Source organism: Nylanderia fulva, unplaced genomic scaffold, assembly GCF_048542155.1.
Source record: "Nylanderia fulva isolate GAGA-0341 unplaced genomic scaffold, ASM4854215v1 Scaffold27, whole genome shotgun sequence".
NCBI classification, from domain to species: domain Eukaryota; kingdom Metazoa; phylum Arthropoda; class Insecta; order Hymenoptera; family Formicidae; genus Nylanderia; species Nylanderia fulva.
The window spans coordinates 2098300-2122597 of NW_028190336.1; the positions used below are offsets into that span (position 1 = coordinate 2098300).

General features: G+C 41.5%; 1 protein-coding gene across 5 annotated transcripts in view; it reads left to right on the plus strand.

Moving 5' to 3' along the window:
- The window catches only part of LOC114931478 (uncharacterized), a 201331-nt gene that overhangs the window by 110137 nt on the left and 66896 nt on the right, over positions 1-24298 (plus strand). For all 5 annotated transcript variants that reach the window (XM_085483794.1, XM_085483797.1, XM_085483796.1 and 2 more), the window contains exon 2: positions 23986-24109. In XM_085483794.1, coding sequence (XP_085339920.1) covers positions 23986-24109 — 124 coding nt within the window. The remainder of the gene's footprint in view (positions 1-23985; positions 24110-24298) is intronic.

A 24298-nucleotide genomic window follows, 5' to 3' on the forward strand; every position in this document is an offset into this window, starting at 1 on the left:
TCATATTATATCGTATCTTGTTTTACGGTTACCATCGATATATACATATAATCTCTAATAATTAATAGTATAAATTTGATTATTGTTTATGATAAATACTAGTTTGATGAGAAAGTGACACAGATTTTCTAGAGAAAATTATTAAAAGAAATATGATGGAGAAATGAAATGGAGCGTGTGTATAAAAGTGAGTTACGCATATTTCGCTCACGAAGCGATGAAAAAACAAAGCATTTTCGACAGCATCCTCGATACATTCGTCATCATAAATCTACCCGGCGGTTCGGTCAACGTCGGGGGCGAAAAAGAATGGTTATTGTCGGGCGGGCGCGCAAAACTCGCGTGTGATACCTGGTGGCAGCGCGTCGTTGTCACGTAACACATTTAATTATGGCAGCCGGGAAGTAATGTGCTTACCCAAGCGATGCGAAACATTGTCGCTCGGGTACGACGGACGCACGCGACATATTTCGTCAGCTGCCTTTCGTCTCGTGCACACTCAACCCTCTTGTTTTCACGTGATGACAGCGACACGATAGTCTCTACGCGATTTCGCGATCAGCATTAAGAACGCGACATTAATTAAGCATGTGTCTAGCATCGATATCGATTTGCTTCCCTTTAATAAGGATTACATATACACATCGAGTGCGACAAGAATTGAAGAGATATAAAATAGCATCATTTTCTTTTTATTTCATTTTTATAATTTATGATAAAAATAAAATTTTTATTGTTTATAATTTATTTACTAGAAGTAAATTGCATAATTTACGGTTATTTATAATGGTGCAATAAACCATTTTCGACGCCGCGTATGCAATTCTTTTTTTATTCGTTTCATCGCGGACTCTTCGCAGACGTGTAATTGCGGCGCGTATCTCGCCGTAAACGTCGACAGAAATCATTTATAACGCGCCGTTGATCGACGTCCGATCGACGTCCGCGATAAGCCCCGGACGTTTCGTCGGTGCGGACGCAGACGGCCCCGGGATAGCGCGCGTTGATAAGTGCAACGCGGACGCGCGTGCAGCGACGATAATACATCACGATAACTCAACTCTCTCGCACCCCTTTCCCTCTTCCCTCCCCCACCCCACCCCCCGCGGGCGTCAGTACAATGCCGTGGCCGTTCGGGGCGCGTAAACCCATTTCGTTCCATTCGTGGCGATTCGAGTGCGATATCGCTGGCGAAGGGGATATACGCGAGAGAGCCGAGCCGCGCCGTTCTAAATTAAACAATTTGCGTTAATTGGAATCCAAAGGGCATTAGCATGTTTGCGCGGCGGTCCCTGTCTGTATAGCTCGTTCCCGCTACGCGTCGAGAATAATTTCGACCGATGATTATTATACGAAAGTGCTGGCTCTAGATCGCGCAAATATCGAATTAGCTGTATTTTCTTTGATATCTCGTTGCATGTGTGCACAATTTTCTCTCTTCGCTTCTTTCTTTATCTCTTTCTCGTGAAATTTTGTTAGAGATATATTTACACAAAGTTTAAAGATATAGTATTTTTGAAAATTTATTTGGTTATAATTTCAAGTTAAATTGAAGAATGTCAAGAGTTTTATGATCTTAAAAGAAAAGGTAGATATATTTACGAGCATACATTTTGTCCGACGACTCTACTTGTTATTAATATATCTGAGAAGATTAATTGACTAGTTATTACGATTCTACGTGCAATAAAGATTCTATTATAGGTCCGTTGCAATGAAAGTGACTTGCCGCAGATACTATGTAATATAATAAAGTACTTGACGAATGCGAATACGGCCGTAAAACTGCGACGTAAACGTGATACGAAGCGAGGAGATTCCAGCCCTTTTTATTTTCGTTTATCCCATTTATATCGCGATGTTTCACACGAAACGCATTTAAAAGTAACGAGGTATATATACTTTAGAAGATGAAATAATTTTTTTTTCTTCGGAAAGCGAGAGTTATGCTCACAATTCAAAGATTCCAAAATTATTTCGCACTGTTACACTGTACGATAAGACAAAGGAATTTTGTAAAATTGAAAATTGCAGATTTTTCTCGGTCGTTTCGTTGAAATTAATGTAAAGAAATATTTTATCGGTCGTCCGACGCGTTTGTCACTCCGCGATCAAACCGAGTGTATCGAAAAAAAGTTTGGGCGTTTGATATCACCCGGGAGTATCAATTGTTTTAAGAATGGGGAAAGTTTTCGTGTTTACCGATCCCTCGAGGTGCGCCCCTAACGCTTCGAAACTTTTGTCGTGGCTACTGTCGAAGTCGTCGCGACACGTCGGGAAAAAGGTGGCCAGGGCCGCCGCCGGGGACAGTTTTGGCCTGGACATATTGAAGCGGAATAATATCGTTGTCTGTTGATTTATTTTCGATCACGCGAAAACAACCGCTCATAAAAGAGTCTGCGGTCACTCCGAGAGCGTATTTATCTTCCATATTCAATCTCTGGCGTTCATTTATCAACTGTCAGCGTTAGCGAGAAATCCCTTTATTGAATTTCTCTTCAACTTTTCGCCGGCAATCCCAGAAATGTAATTTCAACAACAGCGTTGAGAAATTAAAAGCGTGAATTACTTTCGAGGTGATGAAACGGATACATATTTTTAGCGTCGAAAATGTGGACCGCTAGTTTGCTTGTTTGGACATTGCTAAATTAGATTTTCCCTCGCGCAAATGGGAAAGGACAGGGCATAAAGAGGATGATATGGAGACGATTTCGTCCCGAAGAGGACGGAAAAAGTGCCGGAGGAGACCTTAACGCAATAAGATTTATCGCCGAGACGCGGCGGACCATTATCACGGTTGGATCGAGTTTTCTTCCTCCGTAGGCCTCCGTTTTCTCCCCGAGGTCGTCTCAAGATGAGGTGTCGATGGGGAGGGAAGGACACAAGCTTTAATCCCACGGGAGAAAGGACGCCGCCGTTACTCGACAAGTGTCCCCGAACAATCTGTCTTCAAAGAAACTCTGCTGCGCCTCTTTTTGCTCCGTTCTTCTTCTTCCTCGGCGACGCGTTATTTCTTTGTGGCTTATACGGCGTTGGCGTCTCTCTTTTTACCGGCCATAGAAGTGTCTTTTACTTTGCCTCTCTTGCTGTACTACAACAATTCGGGCGTCTCGTAATTTCTAATCGCTTCGGCGGTTTCATCACGGTTACATCACTTGTAATGTGGCAGAAAATACGACACGATGCAATAGCTTGGCGATACATTTTTTCTTCTAATAACATCAAGATAATACAAGCATAAAACTTGTTGAATATAAAAAAAGCTGGTACAAGAAGAAAGGATAAAATTACAAATTAAATTTCTGCCGATGAAATTGATCGCGTTTTTGAAGACGAGATAAGAAGGAGACCCTTGTTGAGAAATATAGCGTCGACAGCGCTTGACGTATAATAAGGATTTTACGCGTTGTTTGTACACGTGCTTGGAGATTCCGCGGCGCGGAGTCTTCGCGGCCCATCGACGGATTTATTTTCGTACGTCGAAGGCGCAGCCGCTCTTTGCGTTGTCACTGTTACATACGGTGCCACTGACGCCGAGGCGAGTTTCCGAGGCGACCGACGTGGAGAGCCCCGGGGATCGGATATAGTGCCTAAATATAGGAATGAACAAATTATGAGACGAGTGACTAACGCTCTTAGCTGTTCTTCGACGGCTCGTAGCTTCAGCGACTTGTGCCGTCCAAAAGAGCTAATAAATTAGAGAGGACAGAGATCCGCTTCTGTGTCGATTAGCATCCTATCCCGTACACGCCGTATACCCGGCTACTTTATAGCGAATTACCTACACATCGAGAACGAAGCATTTTTAATATATCGAATATTCGTTGAATTAATGTCGCGGGATAAATTATCGATTCGATAATTTTCAAAATTTATTTGGAGAGAAGGAATTAGAGAAAAATTTAAAATGTTTGAGATTATATTTTTCGTAATTAATTATTTTACTGTTGACGTGGCGTTAGACAAGTATGCGATGTTTATTAAAATATTCATTAGAGACGGAATAATTTGGTGGCTGCTATCCTTTAATTTTACTTTAAATTGAAAAAATTAAATAAGGTAATTATCCCGAACACGTTGCGTATATTCATGGCGCAAATTAATTATGTTTTGACACGCATCAGCGAAATGTACTCACATTTGTACAGTTTTAATTAACTCTCATTTAAATAACGTATTTATCTTACAAAAATATCTTAAGTGTCATTTCGCGAAAATAATTTTTCTTCATACAAATAAATGTTACACTAAAAAAAACGAGCATACAATTCAAAAAAATTTCGTATAAATCCGTCCAGGCGGATTGTCCAGTAGCTATTACGTCTGGCATTAAATAGAGAGATGCGATCTACGTCGGTAGCGGCGCGAATGAAGAAATCACGACGCGTCCTTCATTCGATCCGGACATCGGGGGATAGATTATCGTTGAGAAAAACGACCGTCCTTCTTCGTGCGTCAAAGCGAACCGGGGATAAACCTCACCAGCCGTTGCAGCGTCGCGGACGTTAAGCTGCTTCGGGCTCGAAACGGATTTAACCGGCCACTAATGGTAATGCGACAGTGACACGTATATGTCGGCTAATAAACTCATGTTCGCCGACGTCTGCCGCGTCGTGAAATTCAATCACATCGCGACGCCAGTTGATTTCAATGCATCAGCGCGACAAAATATCCGAACCGAACCCGTATTAAACAAAAAGCCGAATCCGCCGCATTTGTATTTAGGATTAATTACGTCACCTCGCCAATTTGGAAAAAAAAAATAATCCGAACGAACACGAGAGGAGAGACTCCGCGGTTTTGATTTTGAAAGAATTATATGAAAAATTCGCGCGAATCTCTCTGTGAAATGTGCATCGAATTAGCAAAGTCTATACAAATCCGTCTCTTTAATGACTATATACTAATTAGAATTGAAAAGAAATAATTTTTGAATCGCGCTGACCTTCCTTCCAAATCAATGACACCGCGAATATATATATATATATATATATAGACATCGCGTAATAAAACCATTGAAATAACCGCGGCGCGGCGGCCGCTCGTAAAAACAGTAACACAGGATTCCACTATATGTCTCCGAGAGGAACGATCAGTGGCAGTAATTTCGAGGAATCAGTGATACACGTCTCGACGGTTAGATATTTGCGAGAAAGAGCTGGAGAGCAAAGAGGGAGGAGAAGCTGTGAGGCTAGAACAAGGAGAAGAAAGATCGGACGGACAGCGGACGGTCGTCGAACAAAGGCGTTGCTATTTTCGTATGAACGTCGTGGAAGGTCGTCTCTCATTGAGCCAAAGATAAAAGGAGCGAGAAAGAAGCGGGATAAGAGAGGGACACGGATCATGATGCCAGTGTCTTACCTGGCGTTGCTCGACATCGAACGCCGGAGGAGATCCTTAATTCGTCGGAGATCGAAAAAGAGAACCGAGGAAGAGAGAGAGAGAACGACGCGGCTTTGTCTTGTCGAGGGGGGCCCTAATGAGCCCCATCAAGAATATGACATTCCTCGACTCGGACTCTTTCCGCTATGCATCACGGCTCGATACCCATCAATAAAGCGGTTAATGCGATCAGACTATTGGTATATACTCTTTGAAGAAGATTTCACGAAGAAAGATACAAATATCATTGAACAAACAATGTCTAGAAAAATGAATTAATTAAGCTGCCAATTTTAAAAGTTAAAGTAAATAATATATTATACATTTTGTAGATTATAATTTATTCCTGCATATTTTCTGCCACATAATATCGAGGTAATTCGATTATATGGATTTTTCTTTAGAATTATATATATATATATATATATATTTTTTTTTTTTTTATGTATCAGAATAAATGTCACGTATGTTTACTTGCGATATCCGCGCGAATAGTTGGGAATAATTTCAGCGAAACGAGACATTGACGTTAACTTCTCGATAGCGAGTCGTATCCCTTCAGACTAAGAAGTTTGCTCGTGACTGACTCGAACTTTGCTGATTCGATCTGACCACGCGTCGTATCCGTACGTGTACCGATAAGTTAACAGCGATTGTTGGACGCGGGAATGGTCGAGGGGATACGAGGACCCGGTAGTAGAGAAAGAAAAGAGAAAGAGAGAGAGAGAGACCAGGATCACGCGAGAGGGAAAGAAGGAGAGAATGAGGAAAAAAGAGAGCGAACAAGAAGGCGGAAGAAGGAAAAAAAGGGGGAGTACCGGCGCAGTTGCATTCATTTACTTTCCCTGCCGGCATGAGTCACACTTGAAAGGACCTAATCTCACGCGATCGCGTCGTGTCCGGTGACCCCCGGTCGCCTTGGTCGACCTCCCTTCGAATCATCTTTCCCTTCTCCTTCCCCGACGACTTCCCCATCGAACGGCCCCTTTCGTTACACGCATTTAAATGACGCTGCTTTACATTTTTCTTTCCCAATATTGTGTTTTTATTTGTCCGGCTATCGTCGCCGCCGATCTCTTCCTGGCCTCGACAGCTCGCCTCATTTATTCCCGAATGTGTCACCCTGCGTTTCGCGTGTGGACTGACTTGGCGAACGGCGCGGGATATGCATTTCTGTCTGGTAGAACTTTTTTTTTTCGCTGTCGGACTTGTTATCGTATTCTCTTTTCTTCTATCGAACAACTTTGTCTCTGGTTAAAGCGAAATATGACTCAACTTGCTAAAATTTCAACACGTAACATTGACAGTTTGTTAATCCTCAAAAAACAAATGTATTAAGTAAATAATCCCAAGTAATTGAAATCATAATTAATTTTCATTATTTATCATTTTTTAATGCATGCATGAATTTCAAGAAGAAAGTAAAAATGAAAGCTTTTCATTATTTGTGCAAGGATTAGGAAGCATTATTTTGATACACGCGTGTATATCCGATAAATTAGAAATTCCACGAATGAACTGAATCATACTTTATTAGATGCATTCCGAACGTGGTATAAATTGTCTGGGAGTTTCCCCGATCCCGTTTGTAACTTTGTTTACGATCAGGCAATACCGTTTCACCCCGGGCTCTTTACGCAGAGCACCGGTGTGCATGTGCACGGGTCTATTCGGAGAGATACCTATCCCTCGGTACGAAGTGCCCAACGGAAGTTACGTAATTAATGCTTTTTACCGTATTTTTTTTTTTCGAAACTATCCCTTCGTCGACCACCCTCGCACCGGCAGACGGCGATCCAGGTGAACCGTCGATATCCGTGTAGCCTCTCTCTGCGTAGTCGACCTGTTTCTCGGATCACGCCGATTTCACGGTCATAGATTGTTCCGGTCGATAGCAGAAATTATTGGCCTCGCTAAAGATCGTAGTATTTAAGCCCGAGAGAGAGAGAAACCAGGGCTTGTGGAGGATCCTTTTTTTATAATCGTATATAAAATTTGTTTGTTACAGAGAAATTTTAATAAAAATTAACAAACGCATAAAATATGTATGTGTCTCAAATGAAATTTATAAAAATCTTTCCTCAATGGTAAAAGTCGACCAAACTGGCAATTATTTATTATAAATAATTAGTTAAAATACAACGTTTCGGCTGTCATTGCATCATTGCCCTTTTCAAGTAAATCTATAAAAAGTTACATAACAATAATTATAATTTTAATACATTTCATCGCAACAAATAATTATAAATTCATATACAAAAATATGTTGCATACCACCGACAATATTCACCATTGTTTTAATGAACAGTGTAGACTTGACAGAAGTAAGCAAGAAATAAATAGATGTTAACAGTTAGCAAGAATCTTAGTCACTACGCGTTAAGAAAATCGAGACAAACTAATGAGTTTTTCGGAATCTAAAACCTCATAACAAAGTAAAATAAATCAATAAATAGGTAAAAATAAAAATAATTTAAATAGCGTCAAGAAATTTATAAAATTATACTATACGATAATTTAATATATATTTATACATGTAAACGATTTACAAAATATTTACCACTAATACAACATTCTCGTGAAATAAATATATTCTCTGTAGCTAGTCGAATGGATCGATCGATCATACAAGTTTCGCAGCACGTATGTAATTATTAGCATTTGCGTGTCCCTCTTTCATTTTTTTCCCCGTTTCAGACGATTGATTACCCTATTAAATTGTTTCTTCGTTTTCCTCTGTTCCAGGTAAGAAGCGGATATCGGTGTGCGCTCAAACGTATAGCGAAGTGAAACACTCGCCAGACAACCTGACGCGATTGTTGTTCGATGCTACGGGAAAAGGTAATCTCGTATAATTGTATAGATTTGATCGCAAAAGGAGAAAAAAAATTGAGCGGACTGCTACCTCGCATTATATAGAGCTGCCTTGCAACTCGACGCGACTTCGGGTCGGATCTAATCCGTAGATTTCAATCGTAAGAGGCTTAGACTCTTAATCTCTCGATGTCCGCTGCAAAATTATTTATCTTCCGTTTACGTTCTATAATGTTGCGGCAATGTCGCAAATACTTTTCCGATCCAATCTTTCAAGGTGTCGGATTAAAATTTTATAACTAATCAGATAGAGAGAGAAAAGCTCTTTATGCCGAGTCATTAAAATTTTATTCCATTAGATACATCGCGGTAAAGCAGTAAATCTATATTAATTCCAATCCCGAGTATCTAATATCGATCGATGCTTGCGTACAGGAGGTATCGACGAGGGATCGCGGTTTGAGCGCCGGATCGGATGCGAGTTACATCACTCCGATACAGTCGCGCAATTGCGGCAGTAATGCAATATCGTAGCTAGGGTAGTAATAGTAGAGTAATAGTGGTAGTTGTAATAACGATGACGACGGCGATAGCGGCGGTGGCATTGAGTGCGTCGACGGGGTGGGTATGTACCGTAGGGGTACGTTTCCTGTCCATTTTAATTGGGTTATTAACGGGCGCGAGTGTTTCCTGCCTCCTGTGACAAACACGGGGCCCTCTTTCGCAGCTGCCACCTCGTCAACGCCGCCCGTGCCACCGCCGGAAACCAATCTGTTCCGTTTGTCTTTCGTTCCTCGCGCGAGCGAGGACATAAATATGCATCGTGCTACTTAAAATTGCGCCGAAAAAAAAAAAAAAACACGAGTTACCGCTGGTGAAAGAGAGAGGGAAAATTCTCATTGGGGAATGCGTTCTCGGGAGAGAAAGAGAGAGATGGAGAAAATTCCGAGAGCGACGACGTGTCGACAGGCAGCTCTTGCAAAATTTATTAACCGTCGTTGCATCGGTAATCCATACTTGGTGTAACGGTGCTCGTTATTGGGCGAGTAACCACGATATCGCATTACCTGCATTAATACGCTTAATGCGCTGTCGAATGTTAATGGGACAATAGGAAGGGATTAATTCATAATGTTTGCAGATATGCCGTACGTAATTAACACATTGCGCATCTCAACATACGTAACTTCAATTAACTTCCACGAAGCGTGTACTGATTGTATTAACATATCAATCAATTATCATTATATTACGATGGGTTTGGCTAAGGGCGATTTGGGCTTTCAATATGGAGAGAGATCCGGTTTAATAATCTCTCTGTCCGAGATCTCTCTGTTACATTCATTTATGAGAAATAAAAAAAAACGTGGTAAAATGGAAACGATAGTGACTGTCAAAATGCATTGTAATAGAACGGACAAATCTATCGTGGATTTTTGTGTTCGCTTTTCCGTCGCTATGACGACGACGTAGTAGTTAGTTGTCATATTTCGTGCAACTGGCGCGTCGTCATTCGGCTGGAAACTCTCGCGTACCGGCGTTTAACCGAAGTCTTAAGGGGCACATGGATAAGCGTGCTGCATAGCGCGTTGCATAGCCGCGTATGCACCGCGAACATTGCATATTTATGAAGCGACGTGCATATTTACGAGCGGCTGTTCTGCGGGATTCACGGTACAACTTTACAACGCTTTCGGGAAAAGGGTGGGAGAAGGAGGTACAATTATCACCGTGCGAAAAAAAGCCGAAGATATTGCACTGATAATTATTGGTCAAGATTGAGAGATGACACATTCAATTTCACACGCGAAAGATTTTTTTGCAATATTTTGCAAAAAACGCTTTAAAATTCTTTTTGTATAAGACAGAAAATTATTTATGTATACAAGATTCATATTTGTTTTATTTAATAATGAATAATTACTTGCTAATGATTAATTTGCCGTATTAAATTATATAATTATATTAATTTGAAAAATTGGCATACGAATCAGGTCCGATAACGTATAGATAATGCGAAGCGACGCAGTATTTGATAATTAATGCAAGGAATAATAGCGACGTTAAAGGATCAGAGAAATAAAATTTCTCGTCATCGCACTTGGATGTACAATTAAGCACGTCGGTATAAAAATTGCCGTGATTCTCGCCGAAGAGAGGGAGAGAGAGCTCTCTTTTTTTTCTCTTTCTCCTCTCATTTATTTCGCCGCGTCACCGGTCGAGTCTCGCGAAATTTAGGTCAATTAAAATGCGCTTACCCGTGGATTTGCCGACACACAGCGCAACACGTGCACGCGCGGAATCATTACGATGCATGGACGTCAGAGGAAAAAAAAAAGTCGGTGTAAAAAAAAAAAAAGAGAGCGACAGGGAGGGAGGAAAGTACAAACAAGTCGTCCGGTGAAACGATGTTATTAAAAGTGGCTAATTGCCTCGCTTTATTATTGCCGGGTACAGCTGGATGGGCGAGAGAGGCTGTTTTTCATTCGCCGGAGTTAATTAATGATCCGCGGCGGGGAAAAAAAAAGGAACTTGCGAGGCACTCGACGCACTCGTTAAAACGCTTTATCGCTATATGGATGCTTGCGGAGCGAACGCTGTCGTGTGTTCACTCGCGAGTATTATCCTTGGACGCACATCCATGCAAATTACATAACAGAGAATCTATGGTAACTCGCGTAGCATTTCTCATCGTATTATTATTCCGTTTGCATACATTCTGACCCATTTTTATATTTAAAATACGTGACAACTTTATTTATTTTGCTACTAAGCTTTCAAATTTCACTTTTTTCCTTTTTTGATATTTATAATATAAATATATTATATACGTGTATATATATATTTTTTTTTTTCTTACGTAGACATTATTAATGATGTAACTGTATATATTTTAGAGGCGTATTAAAATATCTATGTTTGCCTGAGCTCTCGAGCTCATAGATCATCCAAAATGAACTTTATTGTCGTAGATGATATCGCTTGCTTGTTAAACAAAATATTCCCCTATTCGGCGCACGATTACCTTCAAGATTGCCCCGTCGGGCTTGGCGAAACTGAAAAAGCAATCTCTCACGCATAATAGTTCGCACATGCGAGCCCTCTCGAAATTTGCAAACACGTAACGATGTAAAAGCCGGCTCGGCGTTGCATGCAAGCGCCTGTTACGTGCAACATGGGTCGCTCGATAAGGGAGCACGACCCGTTATCATCGATCATCGTTAACTCGCTAACAATTAGCCCCGCCTGGCGTGATCGTATGTCTTGCCGTGATATTCTCGTAATTCTCGCCGATAATTACCTTTAAATGCTTAATTTCAATATTCTTACGCAATACTTGGGCGCATCCTTCACCGCCGGAGCACGGAAACAAAGCGATTATAATTTTCCATTATTGTGTATTTCTCCCCGTGTCTCTGCCTTTTCGTTACGTAATATCTCGATAATCGTGTACGAAGATGTATCCGAGAGATCTCTCCGCCGCTTGAGAATATTGAAACGTCTATAGTCTCTGCCGCACGCACATGGTTTAATAATTTTTTCTTTTTAACTCCCGGGAAATTACATGGTAATAATTGTGCGCGATAGGATATAATAGCGGTTTGTACGGATGTAATTGTAAGTGTTGTGTATGTTTCACGTATAATTATTGATTTATTATACTCGCGCACGTACGCGTTAATTATGAATGAAGATGTGTGGGAATAAAAAAACATGTATACTTACATTTAAAAGTTCGACGATTATACAAATTTGTCGTTTCTTTTATTATTAAATGGATGACAAATGTTCTAATCGTATTGCAATCGATCCTTGTAATCCGGAGCATATAAATTTCCAATATTAGACTCGTATGCGGACACATATATGTATAACGTTGCTAACACATATAACGTGATGTCATGCATCGTCTCCGCTTATTTGCGGTAGACACGTAATTGCTAGGCATTCAAGGCCAGTTTGACTATTACTTTGCGCTATTTTTAAGAGAATCATGCTTGACAAATTGTCATTATACGCCACCTGTTCCCAGCCCGTCATTGTTCTTTATTGTATATTTGAGGAAAATTACGACTCATGACGCAAATTTCTTATCCCGTACGGAACAAATTTGTAATTAAAGTAACACATACAGAGACACTCAGTGGTGCGCCGCGGAAATTAATTTCTCTTCAAAGAAAAGCCGGGAAAAACATCGCTACGTGATATTATGTATTTTGAATACCGCGCGATGCGACTTGAAAAAACCGTAGCTCGTAAAACCTTGGCAAATTACATTTCAGTTGGAGAGATATATGCGACTCCCCCCTTCCGAATGATAAAAACGCAAAGTGAACATTCCGTTGATTATCCGCGCTCCTGAGGAATGTACGGTCCAAGTGATGCGAGCGTAGAGTTATAATCGCGAGAGCAAGTTGGAAGCGTGCTCGCTAAAATATGCAGATCGCAGAATGCTTTATACCGACGTGGTGCGGAGTATAACGGATGGCCGGTGCGCGCTCGTATTCCAGGAGATGTTGCGTCCGTTGATCGCGCGCTCGTGAATTAATTAGAGTGGTGCGGTATGGAAGATATATCGACAGAGCGGCTATCGTGCAATTTATCCCCTTCTTACTAATCATCTCGGCCACACGTTTACGCTGACGCTCGGCGTCTCTCGCCATCGCAAAATTAGCCTCGGACATGGAGCCCGCAATTAAATATGATTGCAGGTATATCACAGGAACCAGGTAGCTAACATTTTACCGCGTGGTCGCTCAGAAATGCGATCGAGAAATAATACGGCGAAGAAAAATAGATTTTCGACGACGCTAGCGATGGCTAATTATAGACTCTGAACACTCGATCGGGTTCATTAATTAAAAACAACGCACCCTAAAATGTTTTTCGGATCCTTCGTATACCTACGTATGTATGTCTATACATATCGCGATGTCTCATATCCGATTCAATCCTGGATGTGGTTTATTAAATGGGTTAAATCGGCAGCGTGATGTGCATAGATCGCGAATCGTAGTTAGTTTGCGCTTAATGGAAAATTCATTTTATGTTACGCCGGTACTATAGTTATGATACGGGCGATTCCGATAAGCGACTCACTCCGGAACGGGTTTCCATTTGACGTTTGCGTGTGTCGGCACAAAACAGCCGCGTGCACGTGTACGCGCGGCGCATGCGCATTACGTGTAGTAGTAAGAGACACACGTGTATGTATATGTGTAAGGGCGCTACTATAGTTTATCACGACGTTTAATTTATCGGCGAGCGCGTTATCGGGCACCGTGAGCAACAATTTGCTGGCGCGTCGTTCCGCCGTTAATCGAAATGTAATCGTGGACAACAGTAATCGAGAGACGCGCGAGAAACTTTACGAGAAAAGGACGGACGGCTGGTGTCGTCCCACGCTGCGAAATTGCGGGATGTTTCATTAACGTACCTCGCGCCCACGCGGTAATTAGAATTATTTTTGTACACGTGCGTCGGTGTTTGTAGGATCGCGATAGCCGCTGAAACGCATTCTCGCCGAGATTTCCGCGAGCTTACACTGGAAATGGATATACGTGTGACGCGACTACGCGAATTATTATGGCAGCTGTAATAACACTCTCGGTTACTAAAATACTGGATTATCAATAATTAACAATGTATCTCTCCCTTCATTCTTGATTATATCGCATCTCGTATCGAGAAGTTTAAAGCGAATTTACTGAATCGAGAAATGTTTCCGAAATTAAAAAAAATTATATTATATATTCGTAATAGCTTTTATATAGGCACTAAAAAGTGAAACGAATTAATTATACTTTTTATTAGAAAAATTGTTTATCAGTTTTGTTAATTTATTTACACGGTTTTACGAGATAATCTTAAATATCTAAAATGTGTTTCGCTCGAGTTCTGACTCTGGTCGAGATTTACGTAGAATAATTGTCACAATCGAGGCAAGATCCGAGAAAAGTAGGACGACGATAAAAAGTCCGGAGGGTCTTCGTCTCCCTCCTCCGCATATTGCCTCATTACGGCGTCATAACGCAGAAACCATAATGCACCGTCGGCAAATGAGCGGTTAACCCCGATTTAGCGGGCGCTTGCGCGGCTGCCTAGCGCTAAATAATAAATCAATAATGCAAGCTAATAATACGCGGAGTCATGGGATTTACCGGGACGTACAGATGGTGATCCTCCGACTCGGGACCGCGGCAGAGCGAGAGAGATGGAAATTGGAGGAGAGATACGTCGACTCCTCGCATTCGCCATATGCTGCTGGTTGCTGCTACCTGCCTTCGATAATAATTATACCCCCGCTTCTCGTAACCCCTATAAGCCGCCATCTACCCCTCTCGACTACAGACGTAAATTATGTTGCACTGGCGAAGCGTCTCGGGAGAGCAGCCGCTTCGCGAATAAGCTCCGCTGATCATTACGCGAAATTAGCGAAGTGCGATGGTGTACGATTCTGTGCCATTCCAGTTCCGTTGCTTGCTTCGAGAAGTAATTTGCGACATGATTCCTTATCAAAGCGACCGGTGATTTGTATGTCGAGGAAATGTACACTTCTCAAAAGCAGATTATTCAGTTCGCAAATGTTTCAAGATAACGAGGAAAAGAGACGCATACGTATTTTTTATTATTATAACTTTCTTTCATTTTTTATAGCAACTACTCAATAATGCATCTTAACACGTGATTTAATTATCTATACACATGCTTTAACTTTAGATGTAAATACGCTTCAAATAATGACAAGGGAAATGTAATGACTGGACGCAATTATTTTAGTGTGATTACTAACTAAAGTGAGAGGAACATGCTTTTTTATCTCTCTTATATATAATTATATTCGCTCGTTCATTCGTTCATCAGCACGCTCATCCTCTCGCGTGTTTAATGATGCTGCCTCGCTACAGCATCCCTGGAGAGCGGCATTTTGCAGACAAAAGCTCGTCGGTCGTTACGTGAAATTAGTGAAGTGTGATGCCTCGCGATTATCTACTTTACTCTTGTTGTTTCATTCAGGTTCATTGACGATTGATTATCGCAAATATCGTTTACAAGTATATAGGAAACATACAATCGCAAGTATATGTCCGATATTTTTTTACTCGTACAAAACTAATTCTCATATAGTTTAATGATTCTCAGGAACGATCTTTACAATTCTCAACTACTATATACTTGTCTTATATCACTTTTTTTAGCTGCTTTTTTATTTCAGTCAGTCAGTCGACAGCTAGAAATAATGAAACATTTTTCTTTATACACGTGCGTCCTTTGCACGCACGTGTTAATTATAGATCCTTATCCGTCATATAACACGCGCAAGGAGGGCCTAATTTGCGCCACTTTTGAGAAATCGACAGTGCCTGGCTAATTAACCGGCATAATATTATGTTCGAATCTTGTAATTGTCCTTTCTCTCTCTTTGCGCCTTCCGCCTTTCGTCGTGAGAACAATCGACAGGTTCTGTGAAATGGCAGAAAAGTATATACCGAGGGTGGTTTAAAACACGACCGACTCTTTCGGGGAACAATGTTCCTTGGAAATAATTAATACTCCGAAAACAGCTCTACACACACACACACATCTCTCTCTGACAGAGTATTGTTTGCTATTGAACCGGAATATATCGAATTACGTCGCAAATGGATGCACCGCGTCTTGTTGCGGCGTACTCCTGATGCGTATTGGCGTATTTTGGGCTGCTGCGGTCAACGCATACAACGTGTCGATTTGTCAACAGTTGATTTACATATACGCGTGTATACGAAAGGGAAATCGGGACGAATAACGAGACGGTGGCGATAATTTCCGGATATTCTCCGTATCGGTGTCTTCTTGCGCATCAGCATTGGAAAGCTAATTTCCGTAGTCATTTGTCGGCGAGCACACGATGGTTTTACATCCCTCGCGATTGATAAGCCTCCTCGGAGGAACAACAGAGTCCCTCGCGATCCGGAGCACCTGGGACCATGGGTCGTAAAGTTGGCGGTAAGCCTTGTTTATCGGCTATATACGGGGCCAGGAAGAGATCTCTTTTATTTGAGGAATGAGTTTTGAGAAAGTAAGGGAAATTCCATTTACTCGTGAATAAATAACGAACGCGAATCCCTATCGTTTCCGCAGGAAACACAGGCGCGTCTTAAATAATTTTTCCAGGGAATAAAACGCCGTTGTGATAAATAAGTTTTATTTACCGGAATGGGGAACAATTTGACGGAGGGGGACGCGTGCGATAACTTTGCCCGTAAGTCTTCGGTCTAGAGATCAGACACTAGCGGAAACTTTGCGCGAGAAGTAACTTTGCGGCGTAGTTTTGCGACAGATCGTCCCTGGGACAATCTGTGTGTCTATAGTTAAAGAGGGTAGTTTATATTCGTGTCGTGTGCGCTAAAATTATCGGACGAGCATATGAATTTTGCAACTCGTCGCAGTCGCTCGACGGTGACGTACAAAAGACAAACAGAAAGTTTGTGGCGCATCTATCTATATAAATCGGTCGTGAACTGTTACGCGGAATCGCTCGCCCCGAAGAGTCGTCGCAATCGCGCGATTGCAGCTGCAATTTGCGGGTATAGTCGATTGGATTGGTTGCGCGATCGATCGATCGATCGTTCGTATATACGCTCTCGTCTCTCTATCCTCGTTCGCGCGCTCTGACCATTTTATAAAATGACATTTTCAATGCGCGATTGTGCCGCGGTGTTTCTCGGTTAATTGAATGGATTTATTTGAAGGGCAACGAACAAAGTACTCCTCAAATATTTATTTATAAATTAGAGCGTTATCGACGCGAGCTCGTAATTTATTTATATAATAATGTATACAGTTTCTCTGATAAATCGGTAAAATCAAGTGAAAGGGAATATATTTTTCTGATCGCGCTTCACACATATTATTTACAATTTTTCGTAGTCAATGTATATGCAAGATTAATAGTATATAAAAAAGATTTTTTTCTAGGTTCAACGATCGTAGTAACGAATGCGTATGACTGTGCGAACTCAAGTACATGCATATATACATTCACGATAATCATTGTAAAAGTCGTTTTGTCGTTAAAAATTTGCTGCGTCGTCGTGATAACCTTATCTCCGCGTATATTATCACGGTTACCACACGTACCTACATTGACAAAACTTTATTGCGAGTGATATTGCGAAGCTATATCAAAGAAAGTATACGACATTGTCAATCGTTAACATATTCCGTGTAACATACTTCAACTTAAACTTTCGCATAATAAAGTTTGCACACATATGGGTTATTACTTTGCCGGGCATAAATAGAATAATAATGAGAAGAAAAGAGACATAAGTACTTTTCGCTTTACATTTCAATCAATATCGATTTTATTCAACTACATTTACTTATCGATTACTTAATATAACATTTTTTCTTTTATGCGACCAAAGCCATCCTATATGTGTGCTTCTTGTTTATAAATAAAATATTGGAAATTGTAGGTTGGCTACATTTCTATACTATACGTAACTGCATAATGTAAAGTAAACTTGTTATACCGCAAAAAGAGCAATAGGTCGCGCGCAGCGATTCGTTTGAATAAATAATGCTCGGAGATAATCATTTTACATCGATATAGGCGCGAATAGGTTGCAAAATCTAACGGAAACCGTGCTTATTGCAACTCGGTGAAAGCAATAATTTTGGGGGGAGAGCTCGCTCGCATCCGGAATCGCGGAATTTCGGCCGAATCGCGACCGCTTTCGTATTCTCTGCAAGACGATTATCCTGGGCGTGCAATTTATGCCGGCAAATGACTGCAATCTGCGCTCGATCCAACTTGTGAAACAATTCTCTCCTTCGCTCCTCTTCGACCTCGACTTTCGAATCTCTTCTTTTACTCCCACCCTTCTTCCTTTCGTCCGGTTCGGACTCGCATGCAGAAAAGTGCAAAACACCCGGAGGAAACGAGCGATTCGTGATCGGACGCCGTTAACGTTTCACTTTTCGTGGTCGAAAATTATTCGCTCCCCCAGCTGTGTGCCATAGACCTCTGTACCTCTGTTCCTTCGATAACATCATATTTGCCGACTCGCCTGCGGATAGAGATTGTTTTGCGAGGCGTAAAGAACACCGTCGCAAATAGATCATTGATAAACAGTTTGTGGATACGATAATACAGAAGATGTGATAATACAGCCCTAAGACAGTTACGTATAGTATATGGCATTGAATGACAGGAAGAAAAATCACGTTGAAACGGTATCTCTCTCGACGAGGTTTAATATTAATTTCTAAGAAGAGTCGTGGAAAAAATTTGCACGCTTCGCTAAACATTTTTTTGTTAAATATGTATTGCATAAAAATGAAAACAAAAGGAAGTGATATATTTCTTTTCTGAAAATAACAGTTCCAATATCGTGCATGCATACGATAACTCATTCGCTCAGAAATAATTTTACAGATTAATTTCCGATATTTCGACGGACGTGAATTTACACGGCATTGTTGCACCAGCATTTTCATAGTCGAGAAGAAGCTTCGGGAAGAATTGGAACGCTGACGAAACAAGATTAATCGGAGTATTTATCACGTTTACCGTATTTGGCGCGTTAAATTCTCTCTCTCTCTGGCGCTTTTATCATTCGAATGGCAGGGGCATTTAAATCTCGATGCCGGCGCGTTTCCAATGTCATTAAGGCACATCGTTTAATATCGTAATAATTATTTAAGCCCCGTAACGCATCGCGCATGTGTCGTGTATGTAGGGTATCGCATTTCAGCGGAATTTAATGAACGTTACGATCGATCGAGCCATCGCGGGTAGTCGCGATTTCGGCGGAGAGAGCGAAACGCTGAAGCATGCATGAACGATGTTACGAATCGATTATCGATTTCGGCTACGGCAGTAACGCAGAACACTACTCAACGCGGACGATGTTGCGAATTGATTATTGATTTCGATGGCGTAGCGGAACATCACGCCGGGTAGCGCGGAGCACGAACAGCGTTACGGATCGGTTATTGATTTTGATCGTAGTCGCATGATTCGCTCTAAAACGCGCGAGCATGCCGACTAATTGCTTCTCTCTCCCTCTCTCATACATATACGTATACATATACATATACACGTGCGCGCACAAGGCCGCTGATAAAGCGACGCGAAATATAATTACTCAGCTTAACGTGTTGTAAGTGCGGATGATGGAACCGAATTAATTTGAAATCGTTTCTCTCGTTTCGCCGCGATTAATATTGTGCTTTTGCGCGCATTATATTTGCTTGCGACCGCTTTGTGCCGCGCGGTCCATTATTCGTCATAATTAATATCCATTTTTCCTCGACGCGATTATTAAAAACAAGCGTTCCACTGATTGCGCTCCGGAATCACCGTATCAAATTCTGATATTACGCGATAATCATTTTTACATCGGTACCCTAGGATCGATATAACTCAACGTTCGCAAAATATGTATTCAGATATTCGAGCCGAGCGATGTATCATTTTTTTTCAGACACATCTTGTTATCGGGATGACGATTTAAATTTCCATCTTATATAACAGATACGCATTTCGTACAGATACACAACTTCCCGGTAACGAAGTCGGTATATCGCCGTAATAACGTAGTAGTTTCATTTTATAGTTAATCGCTCTTTATCGAGCCAGTCGGCCGCAGTTTCCGCGTAAATTATCGCTGTCATAAATTTATCGCCGATCGGTAATTATCGGGCCGAGCCATCCGTCGCGGAACGGCGGGCGCGAATTACGAGCCAATTCCACAATTGGCGTTTCGCTCTATATCTCTATCGCGGGGGGAGGAAAGGGGGAGCGGGTTATTGTTACCGGCAGGCGACTTCTCTCTCTCTCTCTCTCTCTCGACGATTTACTGCAGCACAGTGACCTTCGTTTGAGCCCGCGCACGCGACGATTAACAATTTCGGGCGTTTCGCGAATTTCCTATTACGGCGCGTCACGCTTATCCGCCACGCGGATAATACGCAATTGCGGTAAATGCGAGTTCGTCGATAATGGCGAGTGCGCGAAGAGGATTGAATCGCGCGGAACATATAGCTGCATTGTTAACGCGAATTATAATTGCAGCGAGTCTCGTCGCGAGTTGCATTTTCAATGTGTCCTCTTTCTCTTTCGACGTATCCTCTTGTGCGTTTAATAGCGCAAATGCGGGCTATGAGAGGCGCGTTAAAACTTTGATAATAATTAATGTTTGCGATCGAATGTTTGGAATGTTACGTTACGCGAGATTAACGCGATACGTTATATAGGTTTGTTTTGTGAACGCTCTCGATATGTGTTTATCAAGTTTACTGATTTTTATTAATCGATCAAATAACAACAATTTTTATATATTAATGTAAAAAGAATAGCTTTTTACTCCATATACATACATACATACATACAAGAATTTATTGGCATTTGCAGAGTAACGAATGGACGCGACAAATGCGGTAAATAACGATTGCATTTGTCATTTTCACGATCAATGTCGAAATTGATATATATCTGCGCGTGTCTAAACGAGTGGACACAATTAAGCGTGCGTGCAGGTTGCCGCGGGCGATTGCATTTCGCATCACGCAAAAGGTAAAACGAATGCTCATAGATTATAGATAACAACAGTCCAGGCGCCAACATCATTTTCAGCTTTGAAAAGTATAATCGCGTTGTGGGAACTTCCTGACCGTTTTCAACCATTTTTGTGCCTTATCAGCTGCAAATATATAACTACTCATTTCTTTTCATGCATCGAAGAAAGACCAATTATTTCTCGGCCACGAGTTCAAAATAAATGTGACTTTTTCATTTAGTCGCTAATAATCTACTGCGCGCATTTCTTTATATTAAACAAGAGATATTATATAAAATAATATATTAAATGTATTAAATAAGTTTGATTAATTTGATAAATCGAATCAATATTTGTTTATCTCGCATCTCATTTTCAGAGAAATGAATATCGGTGCTCTGAAGAAAATGATTGATTTACGTAGTAAAAATAGCGGTTGGTTCTCGCGGCATCGACAATCCCAAGTCTCCCCTCGTAATTACGCATTTGTCTTTGGACGCGATGTTAGACCCTCGCTGATGATATTTCAGGTATAACGCGCAAGCACGCGCCTCTTTAGCTGGTGGCAATTGCCGCGTCTCTGTAAACGAGTCTACTTATCTCGGGGCTGATTTACCACCCTCGCAGCACGTCGCCGCAACGCTGCTTTTTGTTGGCGGGATGAGCAATGGCTCGAAACGGACGGGAACAGCTTGTTAATTAACTCAATTAAATTGTCAGATATTATTTTCATTCCGCCATCTATCCGCGTCCCCTCGTGATCCTACTTCCGTAATGGGAGGCTGCACGGGTTGTTATCCTCGAGCGTGTCGTAAATTCAAATAATCCGGAGCGTGTACGAGAGAGACAATTAGAAAGAGCGGTCCTTCACGCGATGACAGACACTTGTCGCTGTTTCCGAAACGAATATTTTCAAAGAACTTTGGCGCGCACCAGATGGTCTCCTCGAAAACAAGAATAATTACGTGATTTCGCGGTGGCGGTCGGCGGAAAGCTCCGCCGGAAAAAGGGCGTAGGAGAGGAAGAAGAGCCGACACCGAAGCGGCGCGGCGCGGTTACGTGCTTTACGAGGACAAGCGGCTTAACCGACCCAGCCAGCGGACATTATTCATCCGGCGTAACATGGTGTCTCTCTTCTCCGTTACCGGCGTTCCGACGCACTTCGCGCTGCGGAAGTCTCTCTCTGCCCTTATTTATGGTATCGCCGGTAGCGACTGTACATTCAGATTCGGTCGCCTCGCCGCGAAATACGGAAAATGACCTTTGCCAGGGCGCGTAGAAGCGTTACCGCATTATTTACGAGATGGAGACCACGTTAGCGGGATGGCACCGAAATCTGCCGCAACCCTCGTAACTCTCGTTCGGAGTTTATTTCCTCGATATACAAGTTAGTTTCGAATTTCGGCACGCTTTGCGCGATAGTTGTACATGTCGGCGACGTGTTTCTCTCGCTAGAAAATGCTGTTGGTATATTATATTTCGCTCATTAAATTCAACATTTTCAAGTAGATTAACAATTTATTATTTATCAAAAAATTGTAATGCGCGCATTATTTAACTGTTTTTACTTTTATTAGCTTGGACAGGAATTATGAGATAACTTTTGGGTCAAGCGAAAATAAAGTTGTAATTCGCAAACTGCTCTTGTCTTACATACCTAGGGCAGACAGAGGGAAACCGGGTCTCTTCCGAGCAAATCGAATCCGGCGCAAATTAGCGGCAGAGTAGGTTTACGAGAATCCGTCTTGTTGTCACGAGAAATAATTGCCGTGAGCATTCTCGAGGTCGAAAGGGAGAGCCTCGCCTTTTCCCGCGGGGTTATAATACCGGAGACGAGGCGCCCGCGGTTATTAGTTTAGGAAGCTGCAAAGTACCCCGAAACAAAGTCTTTTCTCCTCGTCTCTCCACCGGGTAATCAATATACAGACAACGATCCTGCCTCATTTCATCTTGTCAGTTTAGCCCGAGCCATCGGCGAGAATCCTCGCTTACTTGTTTCGCTCGTTCCAGGCGTTTCCAGGGAATAGCCGGCAAAGAAAGAGAGAGAGAGAGAGAAGACGAGCGCTATCTTTTAGCTAATAAACCATCCCTTTCCTCCCGTCTTCCTTCTTGCGAAGGGGCGTTTCACCAAATTATAATACGCCTACCTCATGTTTCTCCCCCGAAATGCTCTTAGGCTCGATCGCTTTTCATCACGAAGCCGATTACGCGAATAGAGCATCCTCGGATATTTTTTTTGCCGACAATAACTTGGAATATCTCTTCACTGGATCCCTTTCATTTAATATAGTTACAACTGGATACCTGTGATTATTCGAGAACGTAATGCTTCAAGAGATGATATTGAAGACACAGTTTTTCAAATTAATTTCTTTAAAATATTGAGAAAGACACATAAACGCACAGTCTTATAAATTTATAGAGAGAAATAAACTTACTTGTGTTTTTGTATTTTCAAACAGAATATTTCAAGTACGTGCGACTTTTCTTGCATTGTTTTTTTGCGGAAATTAATAAGTGTGTTTATCGTAGCGTAGCATCTGATGCGTTTCAGACTTTCCGGTAATTTTTGCAGATGTCTGGTGAGCATCTGTCCCGATTAAGCAGTTGAACTCGCAATTTATTCCATCGGCAATGGTCGGATGCTCGCAATTTACGCTTTAAATTGAAATGTAGAATTATCTGGTGGTGCATTTTGATTTCCGACTTAAGAGTCCAGAGTGTGGAATAAAAGTGCGTAATTTGTGAAGTCTACTTTTTTTTTAAATCTCAAAGTACATGAAATCTTACGAATTATATCCCTTTTATGTCTATTATTACGCGAACCCTTCAATTTTATTCTTTTTATGTATTCTTGATTGTTTTGTCATCTTTCAATCACGCGTTTACGCGATGAGTCCAGTTAATTGCAGTCATAATAATATGATTTATATTTATAATCGTCAAATTATCATTTACGAAAGAAATGTCGACGAATATGCGTGTGTTTCAAAGCGCGATTTGCATTTGGCGCGAACCTTATTCGCGCGCGCATACATATTGTCGATAATAAATGGAAATGTAGTCGTTAGTGCCGCAAGAAAAAGGAACGATCAAGACGCTGTTCGCTAAGCTCGGCAAACATTGCGTAATTTCGCGTCGCGTACGCATCATATATTTTGTTTGCGCGCCGTTAAGTCGCGGCGAGAGAGGGAGGTTATAGAGAGAATAATTTTCTGTTTTGTTTTCTCTATTTCAGTCCAAGCAGTACGGCGCTGGGTTCGCTGGACCAATTGAAGGAGTATTTAACGACAGTGGGAACCTGCAAATGCGGTCTCGAGTGCCCGCTCAGACCCGAGCAGGTCTTCAACTTCGATCCCAAGGTAAGTGAAAAATTGGACGAATTTTTATTAAAACTTTCGTTCTATTTATCCGAAGAAAAAACGCTTTATATTTAATCAGCGTTAAACAAATCTAAGTATATTATATTATTATGACGTAGATTTACGTGCTAGTAGGAACAATTTTTACGATTTATCGTCTCGTTTTATCCAGATATAGATATTGCCGAT